The sequence below is a fragment of the Cervus canadensis genome, chromosome 4 (assembly GCF_019320065.1).
Source record: "Cervus canadensis isolate Bull #8, Minnesota chromosome 4, ASM1932006v1, whole genome shotgun sequence".
NCBI lineage: Eukaryota > Metazoa > Chordata > Mammalia > Artiodactyla > Cervidae > Cervus > Cervus canadensis.
The window spans coordinates 102,552,601-102,570,871 of record NC_057389.1 but is presented as its reverse complement, the minus strand read 5'-3'; the positions used below and the strand labels follow the sequence as shown (position 1 = coordinate 102,570,871).

The window sequence follows — 18,271 nt, the reverse complement described above, 5'->3', positions numbered from 1 at the left end:
ATTCTTGCCTTGAGAACCCCATGAACAGTATGAGAAGGCAAAATGATAGGATACTGAAAGAGGAACTCCCCAGGTTGGTAGGTGCCCAATATGCTAATGGAGATCAATGGAGAAATAACTCCAGAAAGAATGAAGGGATGGAGCCAAGGCAAAAACAATATCCATTTATGGATGTGACTGGTGATAGAAGCAAGGTCTGATGCTGTAAAGAGCAATATTGCATATATGGAACCTGGAATGTTAGCTCCATGAATCAAGGCAAATTGGAAGTGGTCAAACAGGAGATGGCAAGAGTGAATGTCAACAGTCTAGGAATCAGCGAACTAAAATGGACTGGATTGGGTGAATTTAACTCAGATGACCATTATATCTACTACTGTGGGCAGGAATCCCTTAGAAGAAATGGAGTAGCCATCATAGTCAACAAAAGAGTCTGAAATGCAGTACTTGGATGCAATCTCAAAAACGACAGAATGATCTCTGTTCATTTCCAAGGCAAACCATCCAATATCACGGTAATCCAAGCCTATGCCCCAACCGGTAATGCTGAAGAAGCTGAAGTTGAATGGTTCTATGAAGACCTACAAGACCTTTTAGAACTAACACCCAAAAAAGATGCCTTTTCATTATAGGGGACTGGAATGCAAAAGTAGGAAGTCAAGAAACACCTGGAGCAACAGGCAAATTTGGCCTTGGAGTACGGAATGAAGCCGGGCAAAGGCTAATAGAGTTTTGCCAAGAGAACGCACTGGTCATAGCAAACACCCTCTTCCAACAACACAAGAGAAGACTACACATGGACATCACCAGATGGTCAACACCAAAATCAGATTGATTATATTCTTTTCAGCCAAAGATGGAGAAGCTCTATACAGTCAGCCAAAACAAGACCAGGAGCTGATTGTGGCTCAGATCATGAACTCCTTATTGCCAAATTCAGACTTAAACTGAAGAAAGTAGGGAACACCACTAGACCACTCAGGTATGACCTAAATCAAATCCCTTATGACTATACAGTGGAAGTGAGAAATAGATTTAAGAGACTAGATCTGTTAGACAGAGAGCCTGATGAACTATGGACGGAGGTTCATGACATTGTACATATAAACGTAGGAAGCTGCAAATCACATTTCTAGCTTCCCTTGAAAAATTAGTTCTGCTAGTTCCAGCCCCAATCAGGTGGCGATGCACATGGCTGGATCTCACCCGGGGACTGTCCTCACCTGGCTGTCTTACTCCTTTCCATATGTGACCTGCCAGGCCCTTGAAAGCACGGGAGTTTAAGACTCAGTCTAGATTTATGATTCTTAACTGGCACTGTTAATGTGCCAGTTAACTGACACTGGCAACGTCTGGGGACATTTTTGGTTGTCACAATTCGGGTGTGCTCCTGGCCTCTAGTGGGTCAGGTTAGAGATGCTGTGAAACATCCTGAAACTCACAGGATGGCCCCCACCACAGAGGATGATCTGGCTCTACCTGTCACTGGTGTTGAGGTTAGGAAACACTGGTGCAGAAAACTGGATCTCATCTGGGGAACTTTAAAAAATATTAATTGGGGTACCATCCCCTGCAATTCTGATTTTCATGATGAAGTGGTACTCCCTGGACAACAGGAATCTTCAAAGCTCTCCAGGTGACTCTAATATGTAGTCATACTTGAGAACCTCTAGTCTGGGAGGCTCTTTGCAAGGATCAGGTCTTAAAGTAGCCATTGATTGTCATTCAATCATTCATCCACTCATTTCTTCAATCATGCAGCCAGCAACCACACCTTCTTCTCTTCTTGCGTAGAGCTAGGCATCTTAGAGGTGAGTCAGATTTGGCCCTCCCTGCCCTATTGAGGAGCTCCAGGTTCTTTTAGTCCATCATTTCTCAAATGTTAGTACACTTGCAGGGATCCTGTTCAAATGCAGAGTCTGTTTCAGTAGGTCTGAGTGGGGAGCCTGCATTTCTTAACCCAGGGGTCACAGATGCTGTTCACCTGAGGACCACACGTTGTGCTTCTTCCTCATTCAGGATTCTCATGAAAGCCTGACCCAGAAAATGCCTGCAGCCCAGGGAACACATTGCCCCATGCCTTACAAATCGTTCTACTACCTCTCACAAGTGCCTTAGACCTGACTACTGACCAAGTTCTCAACAGATCTTCACAGCAGCCAGGTAAGGGAACCCAGATTATTGTACCAATGAGTCCATTTCACAGATGAGCAAACTGACACTCATGTACAAAATAACCTCCCTGGTGTTTACTCACTGCTTTTAAAGGCAGAACTGACTTCCAGTTTGAAGATTATTCCTTAAGATTATTGGCTTTCAGGTTCACAAAATTCCTAGGGGCCCATGCATTCTCTAGCTGGCCCTGCAAACAGCACACAGACTCTGAAAAGAAACCTTTACAGAGGCTTAGCAGAAACACCAAACTGGGGGGCTAATAGCTAAGCCCAATGCCTCCCTTTTCTAAGGGTAGGCAAGTCCTCCAGAACAACTGTAGTGATTCTTGGGGTCAAGCAGACCTGGGTTGGAATCCCAAGTCTGTCATCTACCAGCTATGGGACCACAGGTTGATTGTATATGTAAATTAGCTTAGCCTCTATTTCCTCAGCATCCCTAGGGGAGGAGAGCTTGAAACATGAGCATGCCAGGTCTCTATCCCAGGATTCAATTGGCCTGGAGTAGAGATGAGATAGGGGAAGGAGGGCCCCCAGGAGCCTCTAAGGCACTCTCTCAACCTTCAAGAACCTTCAGGCTCCAGCACTTCAAGTCCAGGAGATTTACTCTGTGACTCCAGCAGGAATGTCTCAACCCCTCCTGCGTGCTCCCAGCCAGCCCAGAGACCACTTTCCTTCGAGACACTTGTGTCCTACTTCACTGCCAGGCTCCTGCCCTCCACAATTCTAGATTTCCCAATGTGTGCTAGGTTCTGTACTTGCCCAAGAGACCTGGAATGAGCCACCAGGAATTCATCTGCAGACAGGAAATACAGCCCTGTGTTCTGGTTAAGACAATACAAAGCTTATTTTGCTTTGCAAAGTAACTGCTTTCCAAAAGCACTCATAAAGAAATAGGCTCTGGCATGTGGACGAGCTAAAATAAAACAGAATAGAAACACTCGGCAGGCAGAGGATGATCCTATTTGCATAAGACTGTGCATTTACATCCATAACTACAGGGGTATAAATGCAGAGAAGGGAGGTCTGGAAAGCGGCCACAACATTTACTGTAATTATCTCTTTTTTCCTTTAGGCTTTTCAATTTGATTTTTCTCTTTAATGTACACTAGCACCTATCTTTATCATCTTAAAAAAAAAAAAGAAAAGCTATTTCTGAGAGGATACAAGAGTAATTTACATCTAAGTGGGAGAAAGGATCACAAAGTTTCAGGTCTTTTTTCTAAAGCTAAAATTCTATTGTCCCTTTAGTTTGCTGTTGTGCTAGAGTTATTAAAATAGGAGGAGATGAATAAGAAACACTCCCTAAGCCTTGTATAAAAATAGGCTGCATTCTAAGGAGGCCATTTACCGTTACTGAAAAAAAAAAAAAAAAAAAAAAAAATCCAAGACTCTGGGTCTTCCCCCAGCGATTCTCCAAGAGGGTCTGGAGCTGGTGGGAGGATGCTGACCCCACATTACCCTGCCCTAGGGCCGGTCCTGCTCAATAAGTGGAAAGGATCCGGGCCAGAGCTGGAAGAATTCCCGCCGGGCTCCGAGATCCAGCACAGCCTCGGACCAGGCAAAGGGAGAAGAGGTTGCCCCAGAGCCACAGCAGGGAAGCGGCATCGGTGTCACTTTCTCTGAACCTGATCACAGCCCCCAGCACTGCCGGCCCTTATATAGACACTCAGCTGCGGCTTTGGCTCCCGGCGCCAAGGGCAAGGAGAGAGGTCATGGCTGCAGGCAGCCAGGACTTGTGACCTGGCCAGCAGAGCCGACCCCCGCCTGCACCCTCACCACGACCTAGCCCCTCGCCCAAGTTCATGCGACCCTCTCCTGCCAGGATTCCTGACCTTCTCTCTCCCCGCATCTTCCCCAGCACCTGTTCCCCACTCCTCTGGACAATCACGTTCCTCTCCTGCATCTGCTTCCCCTCCCCCAGCCCCACAATCCCAGGGGCTTCTCTCCTTGCCCTCGCTCACATCTGTCCCCTCTGCCTGCCCCCACGATACCAGAACCTGCTGGCTTCCCCGAACCGGCCCCTGGAACTGTTTCCCCACGATCCAGGCCTTTCCCCGCCTGCAGACCCCTGAGTTTCCTCCCGTCTCCCGCCCCGCAATGCCAGCCCTCTCCAGCACCCCGGCCCTGGCTCACCTGGCTCATACTTGAGGTAGAGGATGGAGACGATGAAATAGCTAAGGTCGAAAACAGGGAAGAGGGGCACCCGCGAGAAGCTGAGCGCAAGCTCGCCCAGGCTCAGCGCCGAGAGCAGCTCCATGGCGCCCACCGGGTCCCACCCCAGCCCCCGGCCCGGTGCGTCCCGTCGCTGGCAACTGCGCCCCCGCCGCTGGACCCGCCCCCGGCCGCCAGGCACCGCCCCAACCCGGCCCCCGCGGGAGAGGAGGAGCGACCGCTGGCCTCCAGGCGGGGTCCAGTCCCATGGATCTCGGTCGGTCCAGCGTCCCACACTCCGTCTCTCGGGCCATCATGACCCGAAACAGTCCAGCCCGGGAGAGTGGGGTGGGTGGATGATGCCGGGTGTGGGGTCGCTGTGGAGTTTGAGTTGGACACGGAATCTAACCTTGGAGGGGGGCGATATCTGTTCCTCAAGGAGCCCCCTCAGGCGGGACGGATCATTCAGGACCCCACTCCTGTGGGGCTCGGTTAGAACCCACGTCCTCTATGGAGCCCTTGGATCGAGACCGCCAAACCCCTGTGGAACCGAATCAATTATGAACCCCATACTCCCGTTCCCCATAGGGTCTTTTTGGTCAGATCCCTCGTCCTCTATCTATCTGTCATGATCCCAGCTCTAAGTCATAACTTCTGTCCCCCGCGAGGAATCACGTCCTCCGAAGGAACCGCTCAGTAGGAACCCCAGCCCCCGGCAGTGCCGCCGGCTAGTGGGGCTCTTGCCTTCCGTGGGGCCCAGGAGGAGGCCCTTTTGGAACCCAACAGTCGGGATGTATATGTCAGGGAGAGCCCACTGAGTCGGGATCCATTCCCCTATGCAGTTTAAGATCAAAAGACCCCGTTTTTCCAGAGGCCGCATCCTTTGAAAGCCTAGCGCAGCAGCTTCTGCGCTAGTGGTCTGGAGCGCTGGTCACTCACACAGGGGAGCGGCTTCCAATCCATGACCCAATCCGGCCCTCATATGGCTCCGCCCCCGTTGGGTGACGTCACGTTATGGCCCCGCCCTTTCTTGGTTACGTTCAAGGCCTGGGGGCTCAGAGGTGAAGAATCTGCCTGCAATGCGGGACGTGTGGGTTCGAGCCCTGGGTCGGAAAGATTCCCGGAAGAAGGGAATGGCAACCCACCCCAGTATTCTTGCCTGGAGAAGTCCATGGACAGAGGCACCTGAGGGGCTACAGTCCATGTGGTCACAAAAGAGTTGGATACGACTGAGCGACTAACACTTTCACTAACACTTTTCAAGCAAGGAGCGGCGCTGGCTCTTCCTTTAAGGGGCTTGGCCTGTAGAAGGCGGGACTCTGCCCGCCTTGGCCTTTGATTGGCTCACCCCTCTCCAGAGCTGCTTCCAGATTGGTTGGCTCATGTGTCTCTCCCCTCCCTCCCCGAGGTTTCCGCTTCCTGTTCTGACGGACTCTCCGGCCGTAACGATGATCGGAGACATCCTGCTGTTTGGGTAATTAGGAGGATCAGCGGATGGGACGTGAGGGCCCTGTACGGTGGGGGGAGGTCTAGGTAACCGTATTCTTCCTCTGCAGGACGCTGTTGATGAACGCTGGGGCGGTGCTCAACTTTAAGCTGTGAGTAGGCCGCGTTGGACCGTGGCTCCATCCGGGGGAACTGTAGCCCCGCCCCTGCGAGCGTGAGCCTGCCCTACGACCCCGGCCCCGCCCCCAAGTCCCGGCCTCTAGTTCCGCCTCCATTCGGGTCCGTCCTTCTACGACTCTCTGCGCCACCGCGACTTGAAATCCAGACTCTCAGTTCCCCCAGTATCCCTCTGCTCGCACCCATGAGAGCCTCAGGCCCGTCCGCCGAGAATCTCTTAGCCCTAACGTGTATCCTCAGCCCCGTATCTGGTACCCTCGGACCACCGCCTTCACCCCGTCGATGGCTGTAGTCATAGCTGTGATTGGCGGGGCAAGTGGTGTGGTCCAGGGAGGATCACTGAACTGCTCGAAGTCACAGCAAACCAGCGGTAGGGCTAGAATTCTCCTCTGAGCTGGGGATCAGGGCCTGGTGACCAAGTGATGTGTTTGTCCTATTGAAAGTGGACGCTGTCTGCTTCTCTTTGTAGGAAAAAGAAGGACACGCAGGGCTTTGGGGAGGAGTCGAGGGAGCCCAGCACAGGTAAGGCCTCCTTTCAGGACTCTGAAATTGGTACATTTCGGAGAGGACAGTTTTTTCCCATCAGTTTTAAGTGTGTGTGGTGGAGGGTGGCCCGTTTGTGCTGTTCCTTCTACCCACCTTTGTCATCCACTTGTTTCTCTTACCAGGCCTCCTTGCATAGGTCAGCACTCACATCACTTTTTACAGTTATACTTTTCTTCAGTGTGTGCTATCATCTGGCTAATATCTGCTTCTCACACTTGATCTTAAGCTCCAGAAAAGAGGCTCCAACTTGTTTTGGCTTCCTTGCCTGCTTGAAGTTCCAATATTCCAGTGTGAATGAATGAATATCCTCACAAATAGGTATTATCTTCAGAATGCTGTTGTTATTGTTTAGTCGTTAAGCTGTGTTCAGCTCTTTGCAGCCTCATGAACCAGAGCCCCCCCCACAGGGCCCCCACAGGCTTCTCTGTTCATGGATTCTCCAGGCAAGAATATTGGAGTGGGTTCAGAATGCTGTAGACCTGTTTAATTTTCAATTAGATTAATTTAATGTTCAATTAGATTAGCTTTCAAATGAGCCAGGAGATGTCATAGAAAAATTCAGATGTAAATCAGAACGTTCTACAACTTGGAGTTCAAGAGACCTTTTGGCATCTGTTGAATGGGAGTTGAGAAGCAGACCCCATCAAAGTGGGGCCTGTGGACTCTAGCTTATCCCAGCCTCCGCCCCCTTATCTTTATAGCCTTTTACCTGCCTGGCCCCTGGTGGCCCTTGAATGTATACTTGCAGCTGCTGCTGCTGCTAAGTTACATCAGTCGTGTCCAACTCTGTGTGACCCCATAGACGGCAGCCCACCAGGCTCCCATCCCTGGGGTTCTCCAGGCAAGAATACTGGAGTGGGTTGCCATTTCCTTCTCCAGTGCATGAAAGTGAAAAGTGAAAGTGAAGTCGCTCAGTCATATCCGACTCTTCGCGACCCCACGGACTGTAGCCCACCAGGCTCCTCCGTCCATGGGATTTTCCAGGCAGGAGTACTGGAGTGGGGTGCCATTGCCTTCTCCAATACTTGCAGCTAAATTGACTCATATAACTATTTGGAGTCTAATGGGACCTGTACCTGACTATTGTATCCATTCATCCACTCATTCACCTAGCATTTGTTGAGTTCCTGCTATATACTAGCTACTGTGCTGAATGCTGGGAACACAGGAGGGAACAAGACATGTAATTCCTGCCTTTGGGTTGTAGTTGCACCGAGTGGGACAAACAGTTTCTCAACAAAGAGCGGACAGTGAAGGAGAAGATGTCAGGGGAGGATAGCAATGGGGTTGCTGCTCCGGCTTCCTTGTGTGGAGGGAAGGCCCTCTGAGGAGGTGGCATTGGAGCCAAGGTCGTAGGTGCTATGATGGAGCATTGCATGGGGGCAACAGGAACCCTGAGGAGCTGTGACTCTGAACAGACAGTCTGACAGCTCTCCTTTCTCAGCAGCTTGCCTGGTGGTGGTTGCCTTGTTAGGTTCTTCCTACAGGTACTTCATTCCACCTCTGTTTCTAAAAGGTAAGGAGAATTTTCCTGTGTTACAGATGAGGAAACTGAGGCTCAGAAATATAGCTCAACTTTTTTGTGGCCACCCAGCAAATCAGTGACAGCATGAGGATTTGAGCCTGGGTTTTTCTGTCTCCAGAGATTGTCCTCTCAAATCACTAGACTATCCATCTGTTCATTCATTTATACATGCAGGCATTCATTCAGCAGTTGTGTACGTTGCTTACCCACTATGTGGAAGGCACTATTTTAGCTTGGAGGTAGCAGGAGCATTGATGACAAGGATGGTCAGAACAGTGACTTTTCTCTGACTGGGGGCTTCTTGCAAGGCTCCTTCAAGCTAGGACTCTGTGTGGGCTGTTGCCCCTGCAGAGAATGCTCCTCTCTCTCCATCGTCTGCTTGGCTGACCCCTAATATCATAGTGCCTGCATTTATCGAGAGCATGCTATATAATGGGCGCTGTGCAGCAGCCTTCCCAGTCCCACATCGTCCCCATTTATACTGGAAGAAACTGGGGCACACATAGGCCCAGGTCGCCTGCGTGGAAGGGCAGTAAACTTCAGCCCATATTTAACATCCAAGCTTATGCACTTTCTCATTGAGACTTCTTCTGACCCCTTTCCCTCCTGACGCATGCCGGGTTGGGTACCACATTACAGATCCCACAGCACTCACAGTGAATAATCAGTTATGTGGTTACTTGTTTAGTATTTGTCCTCCCTGTGAGCTCCTTAGGGTGGGGATACCCATCTCATTCCTCCCTGTACCCCCTGAACTAGTGGCCTTTAGTCAGCCTTTGTTGAGAGGAAGAGAGGCCAGTTTTGTGATCCTGGGCTCAGAGAAGGGCCTCACCAAGCGGTGCCTTGCAGACGTCCTGGGGATGGACCTGTCTGACATTTGCAGTCCGTGCTGGGCCAACACTACAGAGGCTGTGTTACATGTCACTAACCCCGTGACTTGGACAATACTGTTGTTCAGTTGCTCAGTCGGGTCTGACTCTTTGCAACCCCATGGACTGCAACCCACCAGGCTCCTCTGTTTATGGGATTTTCCAGACAAGAATACTAGAGTGAGTTGCCATGCCCTCCTCCAGGGCATCTTCCCCACCCAGGGATCAATCTCCTGCGGCTCCTGCATTGCAGGTAGGTTCTTTACCGCTGAGCCACCAGGGAAACCCCTTTGGGCAGTGCTAGACTTGTCTAAACTATGTTGAGCAAGACCTTGTGCTGCTTTTGTGCTTGGATGGTGCAGCAGCGCCAAGTGGCCATCATGTTGGGTTGCTCTGGAAGTTTCTGGGCTCCTACCTGGTATTCCATACTTCCTAGACAGCCCTGGTCAGTGGATGGCACTTGGGGTGCCATCCTTGTAGAGCACCTCATCTGGATCCGTTCATCTCATTCTGGAGGCCTTAAGAGGCTGGGCAATCAACTCCAAACCCCAGAGGAAGGTTCTGGAACCCAGATCTCTGGAATCTTTTTTTTTTTTCCTAATATTTATGTTTTTTGGTTGTGTCAGGTCTTAGCTGTGGCACACAAGATCTTCATTGTGGCATGTGGGATCTTTCATTGTGGTGCACAGGCTTCTCTCTAGTTGTGGTGTGTGGGCTCAGTAGTTGCAGCACATGGCCTTAGTTGCCCTGAGGCATGTGGGATCTTCTTGCCCCAACCAGGGGTCTAAGCTGCATCTCCTGTACTGGAAGGCAGATTCTTAATCCTTGGACCGCCAGGGAAGTCCCTCTGGAGTCTTCATGTACCAAATTCCCTCTCCTTGGAGTGGTTTCTATTCCTTGGCATCAGTGTATACTAGAGTAAGTCGTCACCAAAGCAGAACTCTCATTTTACTTGCCTGAATTACTATGCTTTTTCAGTTGTAAGGGGCTTCCCTGGTGGCTCAGATAGTAAAGAATTCATCTACAAAGCAGGAGACCAGGCTTCAATCCCTCGGTCGGGAAGATCCCCTGGAGGAGGGACTGGCTACCCACTCCAGTATTCTTGCCTAGAGAATTCTATGGACAGAGGAGCCTGGCAGGCTACAGTTCATGGAGTCAAACAGTTGGACACGACTGAGCAACTAACACTATCACTTCAGTTGTAAATACTGGAAACCAGCTCAGAACTCAAAATGTATAAAGCAAATTGAAACATCCAATGGTAGAATGGTCTTCAGACACATGTGGGTTCAGGGCTTAAAGCAGACCTGTAGCACGTAACCCTCCGCAGCTCTTCTTCCTCCAGGGTTGGTTTTACTGTCAGGCTGGCTTGTATTGATAAAGATGACCCTCGACCCACATTTTTTCTGTGGAGGGCCAGATCATAAATAGTTTAGGCTTTGTGGGCCATCAGTCTCTGGTGCAACAGTTCACCTCTGTGATTTGGAAGCCTCCATGGACAGTATGTAAATGAATAGGCATGGCTGTATTTTAATAAAGTTTTATTTACAGGCATTAAAATTTGAATTTTATGTAATTTCTTGTGTCTCACTAAATGCTTTGTTGATTTTTTTTTTTTTTTAATCTAAAAAAAAAAAATTTCTTCACTCCTGGGCTCTACTGAAGTAGGTAGCAGAGGCCAGTTTTGGCCTGTGGACCAGCCATGGTTTTCCAACCCCTGCCTTAGAGAACTGGGCTTCCATTGTCACAGCCCAGCAACCCTGGGAGAAAGCAAGTGCCTCTTTCCCAGTAGTTGGGGCCAGAGTCCCAGGGCCAGCTCTCATTGGACAGATTTGGGTCACGTGCTTTCCACTGAGCCACTCAGAGGCTGGGGGCTTGGTCCTCTCCGGCTTGGTCAGTGGCAGCCATAGCCTGAGTGCTCAGGGTTGGGGAACAGAGGTGGCCCAAAGGAAAAGCCATGCTGCTGCTGGAATACGGGGGCAGTGGGTGTGGGGCGGGCAGGGACCTCAGAAGTACAGTGCAGTGGTGAAAACAGAAGTGTGAGCACTGCTTGTGAAAATGCTTTCTGACTTCCCAGGTGACAACATCCGGGAGTTCCTGCTGAGCCTCAGATACTTTCGAATCTTCATCGCCCTGTGGAATGTCTTCATGATGTTCTGCATGATCGTGTAAGTCCAGCCGTCATCATTGTTCCCAGTGTCGTTCTCTAGAATGATCCTCCTGATGGTTCTGTGTCCTCCCAGTCTTCACTTTTGTGTCATGCTTTCTGCTTTCAAAGTAACTCTCTACGCTCAAGAGGAAACTGGGGTCTACAGGAGTTAAACTATGTCCCTGCAGTCCAGGCTGAAGCTTTGATTAGAGCATGGTGTTCTCTAAGTCCTGGCTGCACCCGGTGCTTCGGCGGGAGCTGCCAAGAGATGACTTCCCTGGAGCCTGTGGCTCCATCACCTCTTGCCAGCTGTTTTGCTTAGCCTATGCTTGGCATTGGCCAAAGTGGAAAATACGGCTTGAGAGACCAGTTTGCTGCTGGGTTTTGCTCCCACCCTGCTGGAAGCCAGCAGAAGTGTATTCAGAATTTATTTCTGTTTTTTATGCCTATTTATATGTTCTCATTAGATGAAAAATATCCCGTTGGATTGGTTTTCCTTTCAGTGTCAGGGCCATAATTCCAATACTGCTGTTAATGAATTATGAGGTGCATAGTAAACAGACTCAGGGGAAAAAAAGCCAAGAGAATTGGGTTCTAGAGCATGCTGGGCCCATCCCTGTGTCCTTTCTGTAAAGAGGAAGAGAATGAAAAGTTGGCTGTCTTGAGTCATTGAGACGCTGAACTTAGGGTTGCTGGGTGGTCCTTGTGTCAGTCAAGTAGCTGTTTAAGGGGATGATTCTAGGATTTAGGAGGTCAGGCGAGCAGGGGTTTCTGTGCCACTGGAAAGTATTTTGGAGCCCAGAAAGAGGACTGTAAAGGGCACCTGACAAGTATTAGTCGTTCAGTTGTGTCTGACTCTTTGCGACCCCATGAACTGTAGCCTGCTAGGTTCCTCTGTCCATGGAATTCTCCAGATAATAATGCTGGAGTGAGTTGCAATACCCTTTTCCAGGGGATCTTCCTGACCTAGGGAGCAAACCCGGATCTCCTGCATTGCAGGCATATTCTCTAATGTCTGAGCCACCAGAGAAGCCCAAAAATATGCCTAGAAAGGCCCCTTTGGGGAGTTTGGATGAGGCCTACCTAGGTACAAAGAGGGCTCATGAAGAGATCAAGGACTTTGCAATAGTGCAGGGAGTATAACTAAGTCCTCACAGAAAGTAGAAGTGTTGGGGAGCTTCTCCTTCATTCATTTTTTAGTATTTATTCTCAACTGTCTGTCGAGGGCTGTGCTCCAGGATTACATTTGAGACCGAAACAGCCATAGTCCCTGCCTTCAGTGAATGCACTGGTTGCTCAAACGGTCAAGAATCTGCCTGCAATGCAGGAGACCCAGGTTCAAACTGTGGATCAGGAAGATCCACTGGAGAAGGAAATGGCAACCCACTCCAGTATTCTTGCCTGGAAAATCCCACAGATGGAGGAGCCTGGCGGGCTACAGCCCATGGGGTCGCAAAGAGTCAGGCACAACTGAGCGACTAACATCTTTCTCTCAGTGAATGCACAGAATAGCAGGGGCATAGCAAGAAAATAGGAAAAAAATCAATTGCAAGGTGGAGAATTGAAGGGGGAGGCTCCCAGTTTAGGATGGTCAGGGAGAGGCTAAGAAGATGCCATTGGAATCAAGACCTAAAGAACGAGAGGAAATCTGCCATTTGCAGAGCTGGAGAGAGGTGTAGTAGTGCCGGAAGTGGCCTGGGCAGAGGAGAACTCGGGGTGTTCTCATCATTTTCTCTGTCCATTGGCTTCATCATCCTTTCTTACCTGACCAGCTTTCTTCACTACTTGTCTGCTGGCTTGTGACCATCAGGATGGTAGCCTCAGGCTTCGTAACCTCTCAGCTCAGCCCAAGGCTAGCTTAGCCAGTAGCCCAGGATCCTGATTTTGATTGTGACTTTATAGATCCCTGACCTAGGCCAGCTCTTTCAGCCTGTGCTCTGAGTGAGGGACGCTTCTGTCCAGAAAGGGCTCTGTCAGAGAGGCAGCAACTAGCTTTTTCAGGTTTTTAAAAAGTGGAAATCACCTAAATCTCCAAGAACAGAAGAGTCAGGTAGCTGAAAAGATACTCATAAGACCAATGGTGATGACACCATCACTGATAACATGTCTACACAGAATTTTCTTTTCTTCTTTTTGGCCATGCTGCATGGTTTGTGGGATCTTAGTTCCCCAACCAAGGATAGAACCTGGGCCCTCGGGAGTGAGAGTGTAGAGTCCTAACCACAGGACTCTCAGGGAATTCTGCCTCCCTACTCCCAGCCACACACACACTCAGGAAAATGTTTAGAAAATAAAGAAGGTAGGTACCTGTAGGTACACTCTAGTATCACACTCTGGCATTGTGACTTACACACAGTAACACTGAATAAATGCTGAATGAGTGAGGGAGGGAAGTAACTGCCAGTGAGGAATCAGAAGGATCTAGTCCAGCCTGTCCACTGAGGTAACCATGCTGTGGAAGTCAGCGGGTCCAAGGGGATGGTTCACCATTCTGTACACTCACTTTTGTAATTGTTGGAGCTGAGCTCAGAAATTTTTTAAAAGTCCTAAAAAGCTTGAATCAACCCTGATTTTCATTGGAAGGACTGATGCTGAAGCTGAAGCTCCAATACTTTGGCCGCCTGATGCGAAAAGCTGACTCATTGGAAAAGACCCTGATGTTGGGAAAGATTGAGAGCAGGAGAAGGGGGCAACAGAGGATGAGATGGTTGGATGGCATCATCGACTCAATGGACATGAGTGCGCTAACTCCAGGAGATAGTGAAGGTCAGGGAAACCTGAAGTGCTGCAGTCCATGGGGTCGCAAAGAGTCAGACATGACATAGTGACTGAACAACAACAACAAAATGCGTGAAATACAGGGAGAGATGGAGAAGGCAATGGCAACCACTCCAGGACTCTCGCCTGGAAAACCCCACGGACAGAGGAGCCTGCTGGGCTGCAGTCCATGGGGTCACAGAGAGTCGGACACGACTGAGCAACTTCACTTCACTTCACTTCACAGGGAGAAAGGTGTCTGAATGTTTAGAGACCAAGGACACTGGTATCTGCACCTTTGAAATATATCCAAAATTATGTAGATGGATAATTGGGTAGATAAATGGATGGATACATGGTAAAGTGAAGTGTTAATTGCAGAATGTAGGTGGTGTGTTTGTGGGTGTTTGCTGAACTGTCCTTTTAACTCTTCTTTATGTTGAAATATTTGTAAAAAATTATGGGCAGGGGAAGACAGGGAGAAAAGGAAAGTGTCAAACCATGGAAAAAGATTTTAAGTAAAACGTGGAAGTCAGTCTTCACAATTCAGTATTTTGTAGTATTTTCATATGGTTGTGCAGTGGTCACCTCTAATTCTAGAATGTTTTCATCCACCCCAAGGGACACCCACTACCCATTAAGCAGTTCCTTCCCATTCGTCCCTTTCCCACCCTTAAGCAGCCACTGATCTCCTTTCCGTCTCTAATGGACTTGCCTGTCCTGCATATTTCACACTGAAGGAATCATATATGGCTTTTTGTGTCTGGCTGCCTTCATTCAGAATAGTTTCTTCTACGTTCTTCCATCTTGTAGTGTGTGTCACTATTTCATTTCTTTCTATGACTGAATAATAGTCCATTGTATTGATATGCCACAGTTTGCGCATCAGTTGGTGGATATTTGAGATGTTCCCACTTTTTGACTATTTTGAATAATGCTGATACAAACATTTGTGTACAAGTGTTTATGCGGACTTAAGTTTTCAGATCTCTGGTATATACCCAGGAGTGGAATTGCTGGGTCATATGGTAACTATATTTATCCTTTTGAGGAACCGCCAGACTCTTTTTCAAAGTGGCTCAGCAATTTACATTCCCACTAGCAGTGTCTGATGGTTCCAATTTCTGCATGACCTTGCTAATGCTTGTTATTGTCAATCTTTTTGATTATAGCCTTCCTAATGGATGTGAAGGTTGATTTACAAGTTAATGTAATTGTAATTAACTTGTAATGATTTACAAGTTAATGACATTGAACTGTTGGCCATTTGTCTATCTTCTTTGGTGAAATGTCTGTTTAGATCTTTTGCCAGTTTTTAGTTGGATTATTACTGAAGTTGTAATTGTAGGGGTTCTTTTTGCATTCTGGATACCAGTTCCTTATCAGGTAAATGATTTGAAAGTATTTCCTCCCATTTGGTGGACCGTCTTTTCTGTTTCTTGATGTGTCATCTGAAGCGCAAATTCGACAAATTTGATGAAGTCCAGTGTGTCTGTTTCTTTTGTCGCTGGTACTTTTTATGTTATAGCCTCAAGGTCATTGCCTCATCCAAGGCTTCCCTGGTGGCTCAGATGGTAAAGAGTCCACCTGCAATGGTTGGACTGGTTCGATCCCTGGGTCAGGAAGGTTCCCCTGGAGAAGAGAATGGCAGCCTACTCCAGTATTCTTGCCTGGAGAATTCCATGGACAGAGGCAGGCCAGAGGAGCCTACAGTCCATGGGTCACAAAGAGTCAGATACGACTTTCACTTCACTTTTCAACCCGAGGTCACAAGGACTTTCACCTAAAAGTTTCTTGTAGATGTTTTATAGTTTTAATAATTAGGTCTGTGATCCATTTTGCGTTGACTTTTGTGTATGGTGTGAGGTAGGGATCCAGCTTCTTGGTTTGTCTGCTGTGTGACCCAGTTGTTCCTGCCCCATCTGTTGTTGGTTTTTCAAATAACCTTTTTATCTTGGAAAGAGTTAGGTTTATAGAAATGTTGCAAAGAAAATACAGAGAATTCCCTTATACTATTAATTGACAGCACAAGGGTTAGGGGAGTCGAGTCTCCTCGGAGTTGAAAATCCAAGTATAAGTTTACAGTTGGTCCTCCGTATCCGTAGTCCTTCATCCACAGATTCAGCCAACCTTGGATTGTGTAGTACTGCAATATTTACAGTTGAAAAAAATCCACAGAGTCAGCCAAGCTTGGATCTGTAGTACTGCAGTATTTACTGTTGAAAAAAATCCAGTCAGCCAACTTTGGATCATGTAGTAGTGCAGTGTTTACTGTTGAACAATCCAGTCAACCAAACCTTAGATCCTATAGTACTGCAGTATTTACTATTGGGAAAAAAAAATCCACATATAAGTGGTCTGGTACATGTTCGAACCTGTGTTGTTCAAGAGTCAACTGTGTTTATTTTTAACGACTCTGTAGTTTTCCCCTGTAGGCCTGTGTCGTAACCTATATACCCATTCCCGAACTTCATGAACATTTACACAGTTCCTAGGCCTCTCCTGTTCCAGATTTTTTCAGTTAACAGTTCCCTAATAATTGTTTACTCAAAGATCTTTTTCATTTATGAAAGTCACCACTGACTTGCAGTGATAGAGCATGGGCTAAAATAAAATGTAGATACTTTTTAGAAGAGTTACCTTTTTTAAAGTGTACAGTTGAGTGTTAAGTGTGTTTACACTGTTGTGTAATAAAGTTACTTGTAAAATCAGAAAGTGGTGTAAAATAATCTTAGTAATAGTATGTGGCTGACTCTTTGCAATCCCATGGACTGTAGCCCATCAGGCTCCTCTGTCCATGGAATTTTCCAGGCAAGAGTACTGAAGTGGGTTGGTATTTCCTACTCTAGGGGATCTTCCCAACCCAGGGATTGAACCTGCCTCTCTGAGTCTCCTGCATTGGCAGGTGGGTTCTTTACTACTAGTGCCACCTGGGAAGCCCTTAGTAATGGTAAACAGAAAATATTTCCTGACAGTGTTTTCAAGGTTACAGCTTCCCATCCTCATGGAGGTTTGCCCTCTAATTTTTCCAGGCTGTTTGGTTCCTGAGCTCCAGATGCAGAACCAAGAATACACCTTCTCAGAGTCTCTGTTCCTCCGTTCCTGACAACTTCAAGAATGTTCCTGACCAGAAACCGAGTGACCTTCCCAGAAAGTCCAAGCTTGTGGTGGGTGGAAAAAATGTTCGCCAAGATGCACATGGTTTCCCAGCCACATCACTGTTTTCTTTTCAAAGATGTTTTTGCTTTGATCGCTGCCTTGAAATGCTGTCTACTTAAAGAGTCTGAGGAGAGTGTATGTAAAGGGCTGGGACAATGTTGCATTCCCCAAAGATAAAAGAAGCTATTTAATCAGAGCAGAATCTCTCTTCTACCAGGCTTTCCCGGGAAACCCGTTTCTGTGTCTTTTTTGGTTTATTTTTAATAACCATCCTTTTTTGGTTTGAGTTATACAGATTTGTAAAAATCTTTCTTATCCAGGGATCTGAGGCAGAAAGGTTGGCTTTTCAGTTTGATGCAGCCTCTCATTGGACTGTGTTTGTGACGACTGAGCAAGTTCATTGTTGCTGGTTCAGGTCCAGATTCCTTCCCCATCACAGTGGGCCGTGCTCGGCCACCCCGTGCCACTAAGGTTGCCCCAGGACTTCAAGGGTGAAGTATTATGGGTTCCCATGGAAGAGAGGTGCAGAGCAGTTGGCAGGGCTGATGGGGGTTTTATGAGAAACTTTGCCTTGCCTGGAAGTCCTCTATTAAAGTAACTTTTGGGGACCATTAATTGTAGAGTTTTTAGAATGAGAGTGATTTATGTGGTGGTACTGGGATCCAGTTCTGAAAGCTTGGGTTTTGGGGTCTGCTTTTTAAGTGGATGATTTCAAGATTGACAAACAATAAGCCTCGTTTGAGGAAATACAGCATTTTGCACAGAAGCTTCTTTGAATCCGAGTCCGAATTTAATCACCAACATGGCCGTCTGGTGGTGAGCACCCGGATCCTACAGGTGTTGGTTTATTTGGTGTGATGTGTGAAATCCAAGCTTGTAGGTAACCTGGTGGGAGGAAAAAATAAATATGCAGGCTTTTAGAACTAAGTAGAATTGAAAATAAAGCTCATTTCTAAAAAGGACCTTTTGTTTATACATTTTTTTAACCAAGAAGTTGACTTTCTTATTTTACTCATTATTTTTTTGTTACTGTCATTGGGCTGTTTAAAAGTTATTTTATTGAGGTAGAGTTGATTTAAAATGTTGTGTTAATTTCTACTATAGAAGTTGACTTTCAGTTTGAGTTGTTGCAGATTACATTGTGGGAAACAGCTAGGGTTTGTCGTCTTATGGAGGCTTTCAAAAAGTTAGAAAAGAAGCATTGTTAGATATTCCTTTTCAGATTTTGTTCAGTATATATTGGGCAAGAATTGGGCAATCAAGATTTTGATGGGCTGCACCTGAAAGAATAGAACGAGTGAGAGATAATGGAGGGGAT

At 47.6% G+C, this 18,271-nt stretch overlaps 1 protein-coding gene across 2 annotated transcripts; it reads left to right on the top strand.

Moving 5' to 3' along the window:
- The first annotated feature begins 5,391 nt into the window (after positions 1–5,391).
- SMIM7 (small integral membrane protein 7) lies at positions 5,392–17,915 on the top strand. Of its 2 annotated transcripts, XM_043467216.1 has the most exons (5): positions 5,392–5,799; positions 5,882–5,923; positions 6,418–6,470; positions 10,966–11,056; positions 16,827–17,915. In XM_043467216.1, the coding sequence occupies exons 1-5, from the start codon at positions 5,708–5,710 to the stop codon at positions 16,840–16,842; spliced, it is 294 nt and encodes a 97-aa protein (XP_043323151.1). In that variant the 5' UTR covers positions 5,392–5,707; the 3' UTR covers positions 16,843–17,915. The 2 variants fall into 2 exon arrangements, with proteins under 2 accessions (XP_043323151.1, XP_043323150.1); XM_043467215.1 differs by lacking the exon at positions 5,882–5,923 and having other exon boundaries at positions 5,551–5,799.
- The last annotated feature ends 356 nt before the right edge of the window (positions 17,916–18,271 follow it).